Here is a 16,183-nt window from a genome sequence, read left to right on the forward strand (position 1 = left end):
CCGAATAAGATTGAGTCAGTCTTGATCAAGAAGTTTAGCGAGACATTAGCTAAAAGGGCTTTAACCTGGTATTCTCTTTTGCCCGAACACTATTGATTTACTTGATATGCTCATATATATGTTTATTAAAGCACATGCTGGATCCCGAAAGGTGCAAATGCCAAAAGGTGAATATTTTTTGCATATTACAAAGGGAGAGCGAGCTGCTTCGTGTCTTCATCACCTGATTTCAGAAGGAGCGGATGTTGTTACCAACAGTTCCGCATGAATGGGCCGCCGAAGCTTTCACTATGGGTCTCAACCCTTTGAGTTCGGATGCTTCACGGAAACTCAAAGAAAATCTGCTAAAGTTCGAGGCCATGACATGGGAAGATGTTCATAATAGGTATGCGTCGAAGATTTGTGTAGAAGATGAGCAGGTAAATATACCGACATGTTCTAAGGCCCGGAGTCAAGGTCAACTGAACTTTGATCAGAGGCATTCTAGACACCAGTTTGAACCATACCCATCAGGACCAAGGATCGATAGAAGGCAGTAGCGTTTCCGGAACGAGTCAATGGAAAGTAACTCAGAGGAAGAACAGTAATGTCTACGGACACTCGGGACTGCTATATCAAAGCAGCGAAAACCGCAACAATAAGTACCAGAAGCATCTGAAGATGGCTCAGTGCAGTGACTAAAAAAAAAGGAGGCAACTGTGCCCAAATGCATTACGTTTGAATAAGATACCGGAGATAGCCCGAATTGGCTCCGGAATAATAAAGAAAAGGACTGGAGACTGCCAGAGCAGTCCGAGGAAAAATAGAAGGAATCAGAATCAGGAACCGGCTAGACCCAATAGATGTCAGCCCGGCCGCAATTCTCTTGCGAGGTATTTTTATTCATTTCATGTAAAAATGTTTTATATGCAAAGTTGTAAACGCTTGTGTACGTCCAAGTAATGGAAGGAAGAAAAACTTGCGCCTTCTAAACATTCTCGTATACGACGGAATGAAACGAAATCATTCTTAAATTTGCTCACGCTTAAAAGCAAATAAGGATTACAAATCCGAACAATTATGCCTAAATGAACAAGAGACGTCCTCTTCATATCACCGAAATAAAATGGCCCTCTTCTATAAAGTCGTCAAGTTAAAAGGCCAAAGCCAAATGCTTTGATTCTCGGTCGTAAAGTTAACTGGACATGTTATTCCGGACTTTATTAGAACCAGAAGATTTAAAATTGTGGTCATTAACATCTTCGGTTTCCAAGACTGCGATGTTATAAAAGTTTCGGGTATAACTAAAAACCCAATATTCATAAACACTACAATCAAAAGTTTTGGGGAAAACTAAAAACCCAAGAATCAGACTCAAAGAAAAGTTTTGGGTACAACTAAAAACCCAAGAGTTAAGACTCAAAGATTAAAAGTTCCGGATAAACACTAAAAATTCGAGATCAAGCTTTCTATAGTGATGGTACTTTTTCAGCACCAGCCGGCCGTTGACAGAAGAAAAAACAGTAGCAGAGTTGTCATCTAAATCCCTAAGTCCTATACTCTTTTTTCCTTCGCCCGATTTTTGTCCTAATTGGGTTTTTCCGGCAAGAAGGGAAAAATCTTCCACTTCCTGGTCATATCTAAGCGAGTAACCGAAAAGTGAGGGGACTATCTGTATAGGGTAAAATCCGTCGACACCAAGTGGACGTATCCTTTGATGACACGTGATAATAGGGACATGTCAGATTTGAGTCAGCAAGTGAGGGGTTCCGGGAAAGGATAACAATGCTCCGCAGGAGTAACTTGGCAGCCGCTACAGGAGACAGAAACTACAAAGGATCCGGAGAAGCATGCCAACTCACCGGTCAAACATCATTCAATGTGCAACCGTTACAAGAAACCCCAAGTCTTCCTCCGGTCTTAAAGGTGCATTATTGCCATTCATTGTCATAGCATTAAATCTCTTTATGACCTTATATTACCTTTGACATTAATATTGGTAATGAAGAGGGCATGATTTTTGAATCATGCACCGTATAGCTCTAGTATAAATAGATGTGCTCATCTCATTGTTAAGATCATTTGAAAATATATTCAAGAATTACCTTGCTCTTATTTTGCTCTTAGTTTCTGATTGCTTTTGTTCAACTAAGCAAAGATCTGATTGTTCGCTTGTCCGGAGACTCTAGCTCAAAAGGTTCTCTAAGGCCCAGACTACAAATCTAGCTTATACTTTACTTTCAATTGTCTCGTTATTTATTACTTGCTATTTCATAATTTTGATTACATTAACTCACGTGTCCTTAACCTTGCGTATAAATTCAACCATCCCAATTTTCCGTGTAAACAACCTGTATAACTCTAACAAGCTATCAAACGACCCTAAAATAATTGTAATACATTAAGTAATATTCTATCCTTGCCCAAAACCCTATAGTAGTACTGTAGATAGGAAAGACAAGAAGGGAACGTATAAAAGCTAGCGTTGATTGTACGCCAAAATAAATGATGACTTTCTAGAACATGTCTAGTGGACCCCACTCTTTCTCTGAGTGCCAGTATTTAAACCCTCCAATTTTCCCATATTTCTATTTCTCTCTTCCAAATGATATAAATACTATTATTGGCTTAAAAATATTTCTTTTTTTTCCACCAGCTCTGCTATCTCCGTCTCCTTCAATTTTCAAGTCAATCAAAATTCACTTAGGTACTTCAAAAATCCTAAAAATAATTTCATATATCAGATCTATTTTTTTTTTGAAGAATAAATTAGATTTTGTATACTGTATATTTACAATTTTTTTTTTTTACATGTACAAATATGTGTTTTGAGCTGAAAACAGTAATTCTTTCCTCCATCCACTTGAATGTATGTTTCTATTTAACAATTTTAAGCAGATCTAGTTGTTTTGAAGTTTTCTTTTTAACAATTAATTAAATTTTGGATATTAACAATTAATATATGTATCTATTAGCTCGGAATTAAACAGATCTATTTTTTTTTTTGAAAACAATTAATTAAATTTTGTATACAATTAATTCAATTTCCATCCCTCAAATCCACGTGTCTCTCGACAATTTTATTACCTTCAGGTACTTGCAAAACCTTAAAAAATTCATATGAATCTCTATTTGTTAGAAATTATACAGATCTGGATTTTTAATTGGATTCTTAGCAGTTAATTATGATTTAGAAGTTAATTGATTTTGAGCTTTCTAAGGTTTACTTTATATACAGTTTTTAACATATATATGTGTGTGTGTGTGTGTGTGTGTTGCGAGCTGAAGGCATTACTTTACATGTTGAATGTATCCTTTTGTATCTTTTTATTTAAGGAATGAAACAGATCTACTTTTTTTTTTTTTTAATTTTTAAAATTAGCAATTAATTAGGTTAGTAGGCGTTTGGCCATGAAAATCAAACATTTTTCACTTTATTTGGTTGTTTGAATGTATTGAAAGTGAAAGTGAAAATAGTGAAAACGAGGTTTTAGGTGATTTTCAAATTCTAAATACAACTTTAAGTTGTATTTGGTATTTTCATGGTTAAACGTTGATTTCAAATTAAAGTGAAATAATTTTCAGGAAAAAAGTAAAATTATCATGGCCAAACGGGTCCTTAGAGTCAGTGGAATGCTATATGTTCGATTTTTAATATTTTTTTTAACCTATAAAATTGTGAATGTATAGTTCTTTTTAAGAAATGAAACAGATCTAGGTTTTTTTTGTTTGTTATTAACAATTAATTAGATTTTGGATACGTGTCTTAGCTGCAAATTTAGGATTTAAAGTGGGTGGAATACTATATGTTGGATTTTTGATTTTTTTTTTAACTTATAAAATTATGAATGTATGGTTCTATTTAAGGAATGGAACAGATCTATTTTTTATTTTTATGTTTTATTAACAATTAATTAAATTTTGGGTATGTCTCTTAGCTACAATTTAGGATTTGGAATACTATATGTTCGATTTTTGATTTTTTTTTTGACCTATAAAATTATGAATGTATAGTTCTATTTAAGGAATGGAACAGATCTAGTTTTTTTTTTTTTTTTTTTTGGGTTCTGGGGAGGGTAGATTGTATGCAGAATTTACCCAACCTTTTAGCGGGCAGTATATTTTTTTTTTTTTTTTTGCAATAAATTAGATTTTGGATACATCTCTTAGCTGGAAATTTTGGATTTAGAGTGGCTGGATTTGGAGGTAGTACGATTTATTAATATGTGATATTTTTAGAATGTTTTTTACCTATAAAAATATGTGGAATGAGCTGAAAGCAGTATTTGTATATATATCCACTTGAATGTATGGTTTTATTTAAGTAATGAAACAGATCTAGGTGATTTTGCATACGTCTATTAACTGCAAAATTTAAGATTTGGAGTTAGTGGATTCGGAGCTAGTGCAGTTTTACTATATCTGCAATTTTTAACAATTTTCTTTGACCTATATGAATATGTGTGATGAGCTGAAAGCAGGATTTGAATATATTCACTCAAATGTATGGTTCTATTTAAGGAATGAAGCAGATATAGTTTTATTTTTAAATTTGAAACTATTGATAGTTGATTATATCCTGTATATGTCTCTTAGCTGAAAGATTCAGGATTTAGAGTCGGTGGACTTGGAGCTAGTAAAGTTTACTATAAGTGCAAATTTTAACAATTTTGTTTTAGTGATACAAATATGTGTCCTGAGCTGAAAGCAGTATTTGTGTATATATCCTCTCTAGTTTGTGATTCTATTTCGGGAATGAAACGGATCTTTGATTTTTATCGGATGAACAATCAATTAGATCTTGTATGTTTCTTTTTAAGGTTTAGAGTTAGTAAATTTAGAGCGAGGTTTGTTATATTTACATATCGTGTGTAACACGTTAGCCTATATAAGTTTGCTAGTCAGTATGTTATTAATTGCTTCGATCTGCTCATGATTCCTTTTTTTTTTCTTTTTTGTGTGGTTTGACTTTTTTTGGTTGTCGGTTTTGTGAAATTTGAAGATCTATGATTTCTAGTAAAAGATTTTTTTCATTTGAATATCATGTCAGGGTTTGGAGTTGAAGGTATAAAGGCTAGTTGATGGCGTCGAAGAGGATATTGAAGGAGCTGAAGGATCTGCAGAAGGATCCTCCCACGTCATGCAGTGCTGGTATGTTAGAGGAAATATTTCGTCCATTGTTCAATTTATTGGTTTTCTGCGGTTATGTGTAGTGTTTTCTTGGCCAACAGAATGGTATGTATTCCATGATACTGTGCTTGGTAGGGTGTTTGTATTGGAGTCTGCCATATAAAAAATGGATCTTTCAGCTTCTTTTTGTTGATAATGGTTCAAAGTGTCATAGAGTTTATCACGTTTACTCCAAAACAACAACATACCCCGTGAAATTTTGTTTTTTGTACAATGACATAAATTGGCGGTGAAGCTTTCCGCTGTTTGATATAATAAGCAGAATGGCATGATGTAACTGTTTGTTGATGTTCCATTCTGAGTTGTGCATTCCAATTGAATGAGGAACAGATCTTTTTGAACATTTTGGTCACTCTCGCAACTCTTTGTAACTTTGCCATGGGAAGAAATGCTGTAGTTGATTACCCCATAAGACCTTGACAACTAATAAGTGAAGAGTAGTACCTCAAATTGTGTCATTTTTTCTCATACTTCACTTTTCCTTCATTCCCAGTTTGATAGGTGTTATGATCTATATTTGGCCTCCTAGGGGTAGTATTATTCTCTAAGGATTGGGTTAGGCCTTAGATGATGTTGATTTTGATGCTTCCTTCACCATGGCTTTTCTCTTGTTCTGCTCCTCTTCCATCGGTAAATAACAAAAGAAATACTAAAATGGAAAGACGTCATGGCGGGAAACCTTTGTGGAATGTCATTATGCGTAAGGGAATGCACTCCAGATGTCGTACTTTTATGTTTACAGTGACCACCTAATAGAGAACTTTCTGCTCATGTTCACTAGCATATTTGGTTTTAATACAGGTCCAGTGGCAGAGGATATGTTCCATTGGCAAGCAACCATCATGGGGCCTACAGATAGCCCTTATGCAGGAGGTGTATTTTTGGTTTCAATTCATTTCCCTCCGGATTATCCTTTCAAGCCCCCAAAGGTATACTTTAGCTCCAGAAGATTCCCTGTTTTTACTTTTGTGTTTACTTCATTTTTTTTTTTTGGGGATCGAGTTGGATGAGGAGAGTAATCATGTGCATATGCATGTGCGGATATATATATATATATATATATATAGATCCTTAGAAAATCCATATCAAACATATGAGTTCTTAAGAACTTTGTTGTGCTGCCATGTATGTTTTGACAGAATTAACTAACTCAAAAACTCTCTTCATTTTATTTATGGTAACAGGATTGACAGAATTAGCTAACTCAAAAACTTTCTCCTCGTCTTTTTATTTATGGTGGGAGTTCGTTAGTATTCAAATTGATGATATTTGGTAATCAAAGCAAGTGTATCCCTCTGGCCCTCTTAGAACTTACCTCTCTACTCATTTCCACTCAAAGCAACTCTTGATTGGTAATATTTAGATTTATTAAATAAATTTAAGTCACAATTTCAAGGGATAAGTTTTAAGGAGTTAGAAAAGGGAAAGGAAAGTGAGAGACTAAACCTAGAAATAAATAGGATTGGTTTGTAGAAACAAAAAAGGAAAGAACTTCACCAAATTCCAAAGGATTAGGAAAAAGAGATATTTCCTTTTATGGGTACTAAATTTTGATTTGCGTTTGCTTCTGGAGTTCTTTGAAGTTTGCTGACCTTTCCTCAGTTCTCTTTATTTTTATTGCAACTAAGGAGCTGACTTCAGTTTGCTGTTAGAAGAACAAGTTAACCTATTGAGAAGTTTTTTAGTCCGGCATCAAGCATGTTGTTTCTTTTGAGAACTTAATTATCGGAATCTGAGATGGTGATTTTAAAAATGTTTTTTTTTTCAGGTTGCTTTTAGAACTAAGGTTTTCCATCCCAACATCAATAGCAATGGAAGTATTTGTCTGGATATTCTTAAGGAGCAGTGGAGTCCAGCATTAACCATATCGAAGGTTTGGAGCTTAGCCTTTCTTTTCATCGCCCAGTTTAATGCTGTTTTTTCGCCTTAGATTGCTCGTTTAAAAGAATCCAAATCATATATTGATACTTGTAGTTCTCAAAGATGATTATGGTAGTGGTGCATAGTGATCATTGAATTATCCATATCATTTGTATCAAGATTTTTGACGCCTGTACAAACTTGATCTCTTCTTTTTGAAGAAATACTACTTGGGGCTACTAGAACCATGGCTTAGGGTCAGCAGATGATCCTACTTGAAATATATTACAATCTCTACGCGTAGTAGTGAAAGCCACCTAATAGTGTACCAAAATCTGGCAAAAATGTGAAACAAAATTTCATACTTCAGTACATTGTTGATAATCCATCTTTCTACTTATAAGTTTGATTATATCTGGTTAAAATGCTCAAAGACATGATAGTTTAACCAGTATATAATTAATATCTGATGCTTTGGACCGTTGTGATCTCACGCAGAATGTCTGTGTCTACTGGTTTGACAATTTGCTAAGAGAAAGGCGAGTGGGGAGAAATGCTATCTTGTTTGCTTAATAAATAAAGTGGAGTAATTGACTGTTCCTACTTTGGCATTATAAAGGTTTAATTTTGTTATTTTGTGTGGCGATTCTAACCTCTTGGACGAATATTGAGTTGATATGCATAGATCTCCATTCTATCAGTATCCCTCCTATCTCCATTGATGCAGCTGACTTATTTTCTCAATGAGAGTTTTGAATGTTTCATTTCAAGTGAAGCAAGAACCGAGGAGCTTGGGTTTTTATCTGTTTGATCCCTTTTAAGATACCTTTGTATGTGAAGGTGTAACCAGTTCAGTGATATGTTTTCAGGTCCTGTTGTCCATCTGCTCTCTATTGACTGACCCAAATCCAGATGACCCACTTGTACCAGAAATTGCTCATATGTACAAGACTGACAGGGCCAAATACGAGACCACTGCTCGTAGCTGGACTCAGAAATATGCTATGGGATGATGCTCAAAGTCGTCTCCAGGCATGTCTGGGACTTTTGTAATGCAATGTCTTATTGTGCTTGGGGTGAATGAATAAATTCCGCAAAAGAACAAAGTTTTCTTCTTAAATCTCCCTTATGTGGGTTGTCAAGGAACGGGTCTTTTCAATTTGTGAATATCTATTTGATGACTAGTAAGGGAGAAACTGCAATGTAATTCTACTTTGTTTGCCAGTTTGACATGCGCCTTTCCCCTAGTTTTGCTAACAAATATGAACTGTCAACCTCAGATCTTATCTGATACCGCAATCTTAAAAATGATAACAAGCAAGTTTGTGCTACGAGCGAGTACAAGTACAAACTCAGATGGTTCAAAGGAGTTAGTATTTAATAGCTTGAGAAATTTGGCTTTTTGTACTATGACATAAGTTTTGTGAGGGTTACCTAAATTTGACAACTGCATACCAAGATCATGAATAATGTAGGTTTTGGGTTCCATCAATTTCACTTGTCAAACGTAGACTACATATATTTCACAATTGAAATTGGTGGAACCAAGATGCTGAAAAATATAAGGTTCTGTGTTTCATAAATTATTGCCTGTCAAACATAGGCAACTTTTACACAACTTGTGTTACTTGTGTGAGGCACGAAGTGAACTTTTCTATGTAAATATGTGCAGCATGTGACAAAATGGTAAATGTGCTGAATGGCAAGGGAACATAGCAGGTCGTTAATGATCAAATAGTTGTTTGCTTTTACCTTATTACACTCGCTCTTTGTTCATGTGAGGTAAACAGAAAAAGGGCTTCAGACATGTTTTCCAAGGCCAAACAATAGATATTCAACGAAGTAATTATATTTCCCGGTTTGCTATCTGCCAATGCCTTGCGCGAAAGAGCAGAGGCAGAGTAAGGGTTAGTCGAAGGATCAACACCCAAGGGTATGGACTAGCGCGTAATGAAGTAAAGCAGAAATAAAATGCTACATGAGTTTGTCTAATTGTGTGAATTGTATATCCAGAAGTCGGCCTGATATGGGTTTGGACTAGTGCTTAATGAAGTAGGTGAAAACTTTAAAGGTTAGGACTCAAAACTCAACTCAGTAGAGATAAATGTTATGTGATTTTGTCTAATTGTGTGATATCGAGAAGTCCTCCTACGATTCCTCTAGAAATAGGGATAGGCCCTGCCTAGATTTGTACGGTTAAAGTTGTTGTACACGACCTCATATAAAAAGAATGAAAAAAAGAAGAAGATATTTCTAGCTTTTGATTTTTGACATAAAGAAGTACGTAATAATAAAAGGACATTTTCAAATTATCTCATAGCTAGTGGAACAAGAAAAACGGGGATGGTTTACTCATGTAAACCAATAAAAAGAATGAGAAGAAATATGATAGCAAAAATCAAAGTCGAGCCTTACGTCGGGTTTTCTAAAAATTCTTGATAAATTTATTAAACTTTTCAAAGAATTTTCATAATGCTACACTTTAATCCTGCATGCTCCACTCTCCCCACGCGCCTCAAAAAATAAATAAAAATACACTATAATAAGAGGTAAAACTAGTAATTGGCAGCCTGATCAATCGAACACGTGATCTTCTTCCGACTACGGATCCCATGCTACTCTCAATAAATTGAAAATCCATGACCTCATTTGTTATAGGAATGCAGTTTAGTTGGTGGATTCCTCCTTGAACAACTTTGGTTAGGGCAATATCAGCTAGCCACCAATCCATAGTTACTGAATTTAATCCTCCATGAAAAGTAAGAAAATTCGCATATTTTTTTACCAATTCAAGGTGAAACAAGGAGTTGCTCCTTCCCTCAATTGGTAGACTCTGCTCTTGTAAGTGGGTCGTTGCGATTACAGGTTGGATGTCTAATTATCCAGGCAGTAATGCTAGTATCTTGTACCTGAATGGGTGGTTCTATTTTTTAATTGTTTACCCTAAAGATATACAACATATAAAATTGTGTTGTGTTACTTTTTAATGAGCATATTTTGTAAATAGATACAGACGAGTAATTGTTTTATCTGACTGGGTAGTCTTGTTATATATGTAAGACAGATCATATATTATTTGTAGGTTTCAGTGTATAACAAAACAAAAGCCGATAACAAATCATAAAACAAAAAGGATGTTCATATATGAAAAGCCACTTTGAAGTGTTTCCTAAAAAGAAAAAGGAAAAAAGTTACATAGTACCGATGGCTATTGATATTTATTTGGAAAAAAGTTACATAGTACTGATGGCTATTGATATTTATTGCTTCTTATTGTATAGTATACACAATCTTTTAGGTCTCCCAACAAAACATAACACACCAAAGCCAATTTGATTCAAATGTAAATGGTGGAATAATAATACTGAGGCTGATCGATATCAACCTTGAGTTGGGTACAAACTTGTTCCATTAAACCCTGCAATTCAAATTAACCAGATCATAGATTAATAGAAAACACAAGAAAAATAGTGGAAGTTAAAAAAGGAATTAACTGCACTAATAATGTAAATAATTTTATATTTTTAATTAAGTGCACTAATAATTGTAAGTAATTCTATATTTTCAGTATAATTTAACTTATTACAACATGTTATCTGTTTAATTATTTTTCAAGTGACTAGTTCTACTTATTATGAGTAGTTATCTTTTAGGCGACATAGCATTATCAATACTAACTTAAATTGTCAATCATACGATTTAAATTTCATAAAATCAAAAAGGGAGTTAACTTATATATACTGAAAGTTTAAAGATTTATGACACTACTAGTGTAATTTAACTTGTTATATCAGGTTATGTGTCCTATTCTCAGGTAACTAGATTCACTTATTATGGGTAATTACTTATAATTAGAGTTTTAAGCACTCACAGTATTAGCAATATTTACACAATCAGATTAGACATAAGATAATTATTGATAAATCTTTATGATAAACATTAGTTTAGTGACTCGGTAAAAAAAGTAACTAATCTATTATCAGAAGTTAAAATTAATTGATAGCGAAAGAAATATGTACACTCTCCGTATATAACTTAAATTCCACCAGTAGTATTATCTTCTATGCAATCTGATGTAGTATAATTTTCTTTCATTATCCATGCACAGAAATTAAACTCGCAATTAAGAAAGAGAAACCTTGTGGGCTGTTGCACCCAATGTCAATTGTGTCATTGATATGTTGAACTTGGGCCTTATTTGCAAACCAGAAATCACGTTTGACATGATGAATGCAATCGAGTACTCCTCTAGTATAATCTGCACACCCTCCTTTTACACAGAATTTTTTGCCTTCATCATGTGTTACATTCAGCCATCCAGACATAGTGAGTGTATGATTCTTTGAACAAAGTGGAGATGTCTGCATACATCAAGAAAACAGATACTATGAATTTACATAACATTCAAGCAAGACATAAAAACGAGACAGAGGCGGATGCAGCCTTGCGAAATCGTGTTCATATCAATTCAGCATGTTCGATGCAGAGCAAAAACCTGTGTGTAAAAGTTCTTTAAATTATTGCAGCAAATGGTATATATGAACTCGTAATTTTGAAAATATAATGTGATCAATGCTAAGAACCTTAACATATTGAAATCATAGAGTATAGATCGTGGATTCGCCTATAATCGGACGTTCATGTGGAAGGAAATCCCTATTGATCCTCTTGAGTATGCATGTGGAGACATCTTTGAATGTGGAGTCATCTGGCGTTACTTTGTCCAAAACAAATTTCTTTGCGTATGCATGTGTAAACGATCATTTAAACTATAATATGTATAATATCCCCACTCTGGATTACCAAATAAAGAATGTTAATTAGAACAAGATTTGCGCCTCCTCTCATCCAAAAGCTCTACTACAAAATAAGGCAAGGGATCACACCACTAGATGGATCGATCCTAGCCTTCTTAAGGGTTTCATGGGAAATTCGAGTAAGGCAGTTGAAGCCACATGTGGAAAAATCAATGCGTTGATCTTTCAATTGACTTCTTGCTACAATTTCGTGCTTGCTATTATGCTGGCAATAACAGATGTTTCAGTCAATTTTGCTTACTATTGGATTTGAACAGGTGACTTTCATTGTATGAAAGCGATATTCTAACCGCTAAGTCAAGTAGGTGCAAGTTGAGTCAAGCCTCCCTAAATTGCTCAGATTGAGTGTTTGGGTAACAAAACTGAGCAAAGTATAGGCAAGGGAAGAACTTCACCAGGCAAGTGATTTGACTCATAAAACGGAGGATCGATAAGAGAGGATCAACTATGTCAATAGCTGAGAGGAACTAGTTTTGAGATGAACGATGACTTCCAACAACAATATCAGGACACCAATAGCTTCAAAATGGACCTGTGTCGCAGGTGTTGAACAATCTACTCTACGCTAGTGTGGGCTTACAGAGTTAGGACTATAAACCCTTTCTTTCATTTATCGATAGGGCCTTAGTCTGTCGTTTTTCTAGATCAGGATTGATAAGTGGAATTCATGAAAAAGAGATCTTTCTCTTTGCATCTCAGATTAAGAGGACAAGTTGCTTGCCAAGTTATCCTATTATTAAAATAATAGTAATAATAAATAATTCGTTCTTTTCACTATTACTATACAATAGATTATATTTAAAAAAATGGAAAGATTTCGTTTCAGCTAACTAGCTTCGTCCTTTTCAATGATCTATAGGCTTGCCTACTTTATTTATAATGAGAATTAAGTTATTCAAATAAAAAGAAAATGGCCCTATTTATGTTTCGCAAGCCTTTGTAATTACCGATTAATTACGCCGAGCATGAATCCGTAAATCTAAAAGCATGACGCAACAAAAGGATGGTCTCCTATTGCACATCAGGTCACCAAAAAAGTACTTGTGGGCAACCTTATTTATTAGGCCTTGATCGATAACCTTTATAAAGGGCAGAAACCAACTTTCACATATTAAATTACCTATTATGGAAAAATTCCTTGCACTATCACTAAATATAACTCAAATTCATATATATAGTAAGTTTGATACTTTTTAAAAATAAGAAGTAATTATCAATTTGAGATATGAAGTAAACCCTTAAAATCACTATAATTCATACCCAAATTGATTGCAAGAGTAATTACGGCAATAAGCCGATACAACTTTAGCAAAATCCTGAGCACACCACTGAGTTGGAAATTAAAAAAAAAAAAAAAAAGAGAGTCAAAAGAGTGTTGTAACAGTGCTGAAGCTACTTACATTTAGCAAGCAGAAATAAGCACTTCTCCACTGTTCAAATGGTGCCAAATTCACATTTCCTGTGGGATATTTCCTATCTGATGCATAAAATAAAAACATGTTAATAAAACTTGCATAATAAATTTCTAGAAACACAAAGTAATTAAAAAAAAGGGATCCTGAAAATATACTTTCAGCACTAACACCAGATTGTAATAAGAACATGCCCAAAAATAAACAAAGGATCCTAATTCTTGTGCCATAACTCTGAGAGTTTTCCATACTTTATTATGAGTTTTTAATAGAATGTGTAGTTTCTGAATTCATAATTAGATTTTTATATCTAAAAAGGAAGAAGAATTGACAGGGAATAATTTCTTAGTAAATTAGGTAATTAGTATATGCTGAGAATATAAAGTGAATTGAGAAAAACAAGAACAAGATGAAGGATTAAGTTGGTGAAAAAAGACAAAAATCTTCATTGGACTAATCAGGTATAAACATGGACTGTTTTTTCCCCTTGTTGATATACAAGTGTTAGAATAACTATAATTACATATATGACTATTTAGTGGCGGAGCCAGAAATTAGTCGAAGAACAGAACGGCCTCAGGTAAATTAAAGAATCAAAATTTAATTTTTGCATGATCAGAAGGTCATTGAACAAATAACGTTTTTGCATGAATATAATAGTTACTCCCCAACAGATCATCGCAAGAAGAACAGAACGGCCTCAGGTAAATTAAAGAATCAAAATTTAATTTATTTCTATGAACAAAGTCATTAGAATAGTACCTGTGTGGATTCAACCTTTTTTATGTCAATAGAAATCGTCACAAGATTTAACAAAATAAGAACTAAATCTTATTTCTCTAAGAATATCAATAAAAGGGAAATCAGAAGTCTTCGGGATCTCCTTTGAAGCTGTGTTTTTGCAGCGTGGGATGATGCTCAGCATAAAGTGTGAGTTTTTTGTTTTCTACTCTTTTAGTTTATACCAAAAGTGTGTAGTATTGAAATGGTTAATGAGCAAATTTATGAATTTCTTTTTGGAATAGAGAATAGATTTAGTGTGATGACTGGACAAGAATGGAAAAGAAAATGCAAAAGTAAATCCCATAAGTTTGAAATTGTGTTTCCTTTTGTTTTACTTTCCTTTTATTTAACCACCTTTCTCTCTGTATGATTTTAATTTGACATTTGAAATAGGAAAAAAAAGCTATAAAAGTACATACATTATTTTAAGTTTCAAAAGAAATAGACATACTAATATAAAAAGAAAACTGAAAGAAACTAAAAGACGTAAGATCATAAGAGTAGATGAAGTACTAAGACTATGTAAGGAAGAAATTAGATGAGACAATATTTTGTATCATGTAGGAGTACTTCATCTATAATCTATATATAATCTATGAGCACAAAAAACAAAAGAAAGTTTATAGTACTTTTGTTTGGAAGATCACATGAATTTACAATCGAGATTCACAAGTGTAGGTGACACGGTCTTTGTTAGAAAATATATAGGAGATAAAAGATGTAATAATTATCATCAAGGTAATATTTATATCATCTGAATATTAAAAAGTATTGATTAGAAAAGGTTTGTATTTCATAGATATATAAATTAGTATTTTTTGTTCTCTTTCGCGTGATAAAATTCACTTGTTTAATTTTGGTGCACTAATACTATAGATTTTTTTTAAGTCATTAGATTAAATTTACCTACAACAACAAATAAACTTTCAAAGCGACCATTGCATGATAAACTGAAAAATATTGTAATAACTTGCTATAGCCTATTTATCCATGGCCAAATGTTAGTTGCCCGCAAATTCCCCAACTCCTCCTATGACTTGGTTACATTGACAATATCATCCACAATTTAAAAAAAAACAACCCGATAAATATTGCGAGTCTCCTCAACTTGTCTTACTAATTAAACTAGCAATTACATCCATAACAGTTACTTAACCATGATTAACTTGTTCAAAGTAAAAGAAAAACAGAAAGAAGCAGCTGAAAATGCAGGATCAAAACCACCAATTAAGGAGCAAACACCCTCAGAATTACGTGTCCAAAGAGATATTAGTGAATTAACCTTACCACCAATTTGTACCATTGAATTCCCAAATGGAAAAGATGATCTCATGAATTTTGAAGTCATAATTAAACCTGATGAAGGTTATTATAGTGACGGTAAATTCCCATTTACACTCCAAATTCCAAATCTTTATCCACATGATGCACCAAAAGTTAAGTGCAAAGTGAAAGTTTATCACCCAAATATTGACACGGAAGGAAATGTTTGTCTTAATATTCTTAGGGAAGATTGGAAACCTGTATTGAATATTAATGCAGTGATTTATGGTTTGGTTCATTTGTTTACTGAACCAAATTATGAAGATCCACTAAATCATGAAGCAGCTGAGGAGTTGAGAGATAATCCAAAAGTGTTCAAGTCACACGTTGAGAACGCGATGTGGGGAGAATGTGTGCATGGCATTTATTTCGATCGTGTGCTCAAAGATTTTAATCGTTGGTAAAAACAAGAACAAGAGGATGGATTAATTTTTCGCTTTTTATGTTGGAAAAAAAAAACATTTTTTCGTTGGACTAATCGAGATATAGTCATGGACTTCTTTTTGGGCTGATATACAAGTGGTAGTAACTATATATATATATATAGTAGAAAACTTGTATTATGGAAGAATATTATATTTACCATGTTCTAGTCTTATAGAAGTGTTTCAATTCTAAAAAAAAAAAAATCTCATATTCATCCCTTTTTCTATATTATTATTGTTTGGTCTTTTCCCTCTTTTTATTTCATTAAAATGGTGTAAGAATTAAAATTGGGTAGCTTACATTTTCAAGTGAAATTGTTTTTAACTTTATGATGTACTGAAATTTACACAATGACAAGCGATGTGTCATAATTTGACGCCAAAAATTTGACCT

The 16,183-nt window shown here is 33.6% G+C and overlaps 3 protein-coding genes across 4 annotated transcripts; 2 read left to right on the forward strand and 1 right to left on the reverse strand.

Annotated features, from left to right (window-relative positions):
• The first annotated feature begins 2,539 nt into the window (after window positions 1–2,539).
• Window positions 2,540–8,259, forward strand: LOC132605768 (ubiquitin-conjugating enzyme E2-17 kDa). 2 transcript variants are annotated; one of them, XM_060319001.1, is made up of 5 exons: window positions 2,540–2,686; window positions 5,030–5,130; window positions 5,971–6,098; window positions 6,938–7,042; window positions 7,899–8,259. In XM_060319001.1, exons 2-5 carry the CDS (start codon window positions 5,061–5,063, stop codon window positions 8,040–8,042), a joined length of 447 nt encoding a protein of 148 aa, XP_060174984.1. In that variant the 5' UTR covers window positions 2,540–2,686; window positions 5,030–5,060; the 3' UTR covers window positions 8,043–8,259. The 2 variants fall into 2 exon arrangements, with proteins under 2 accessions (XP_060174984.1, XP_060174985.1); XM_060319002.1 differs by lacking the exon at window positions 2,540–2,686 and adding an exon at window positions 2,916–3,072.
• Window positions 8,260–10,219: 1,960 nt separating this feature from the next.
• Window positions 10,220–13,674, reverse strand: LOC132604950 (uncharacterized). The gene is made up of 4 exons (XM_060318299.1): window positions 13,417–13,674; window positions 13,247–13,323; window positions 11,168–11,390; window positions 10,220–10,447 (listed from the first exon to the last, which is right to left on the reverse strand). The coding sequence occupies exons 1-4, from the start codon at window positions 13,505–13,507 to the stop codon at window positions 10,410–10,412; spliced, it is 429 nt and encodes a 142-aa protein (XP_060174282.1). The 5' UTR covers window positions 13,508–13,674; the 3' UTR covers window positions 10,220–10,409.
• Window positions 13,675–15,195: 1,521 nt separating this feature from the next.
• LOC132604951 (NEDD8-conjugating enzyme Ubc12-like) lies at window positions 15,196–16,183 on the forward strand. Its single transcript, XM_060318300.1, has one exon. It carries the CDS (start codon window positions 15,199–15,201, stop codon window positions 15,766–15,768), a length of 570 nt encoding a protein of 189 aa, XP_060174283.1. The 5' UTR covers window positions 15,196–15,198; the 3' UTR covers window positions 15,769–16,183.

This window comes from Lycium barbarum, chromosome 8, assembly GCF_019175385.1.
Source record: "Lycium barbarum isolate Lr01 chromosome 8, ASM1917538v2, whole genome shotgun sequence".
NCBI lineage: Eukaryota > Viridiplantae > Streptophyta > Magnoliopsida > Solanales > Solanaceae > Lycium > Lycium barbarum.

Coding starts and splice junctions, on each gene's coding strand:
- LOC132605768 (XM_060319001.1), top strand. CDS start 5,061: ATGGCGTCGAAGAGGATATTGAAGGAGCTGAAGGATCTGCAGAAGGAT. Junction 6,099..6,937: donor ATCCTTTCAAGCCCCCAAAG/GTATACTTTAGC, acceptor TTTTTTTTTCAG/GTTGCTTTTAGAACTAAGGT. Junction 7,043..7,898: donor CAGCATTAACCATATCGAAG/GTTTGGAGCTTA, acceptor ATATGTTTTCAG/GTCCTGTTGTCCATCTGCTC.
- LOC132604950 (XM_060318299.1), bottom strand. CDS start 13,507: ATGGAAAACTCTCAGAGTTATGGCACAAGAATTAGGATCCTTTGTTTA. Junction 13,324..13,416: donor ATCTGGTGTTAGTGCTGAAA/GTATATTTTCAG, acceptor TTTATGCATCAG/ATAGGAAATATCCCACAGGA. Junction 11,391..13,246: donor CTTATTTCTGCTTGCTAAAT/GTAAGTAGCTTC, acceptor TGATGTATGCAG/ACATCTCCACTTTGTTCAAA.
- LOC132604951 (XM_060318300.1), top strand. CDS start 15,199: ATGATTAACTTGTTCAAAGTAAAAGAAAAACAGAAAGAAGCAGCTGAA.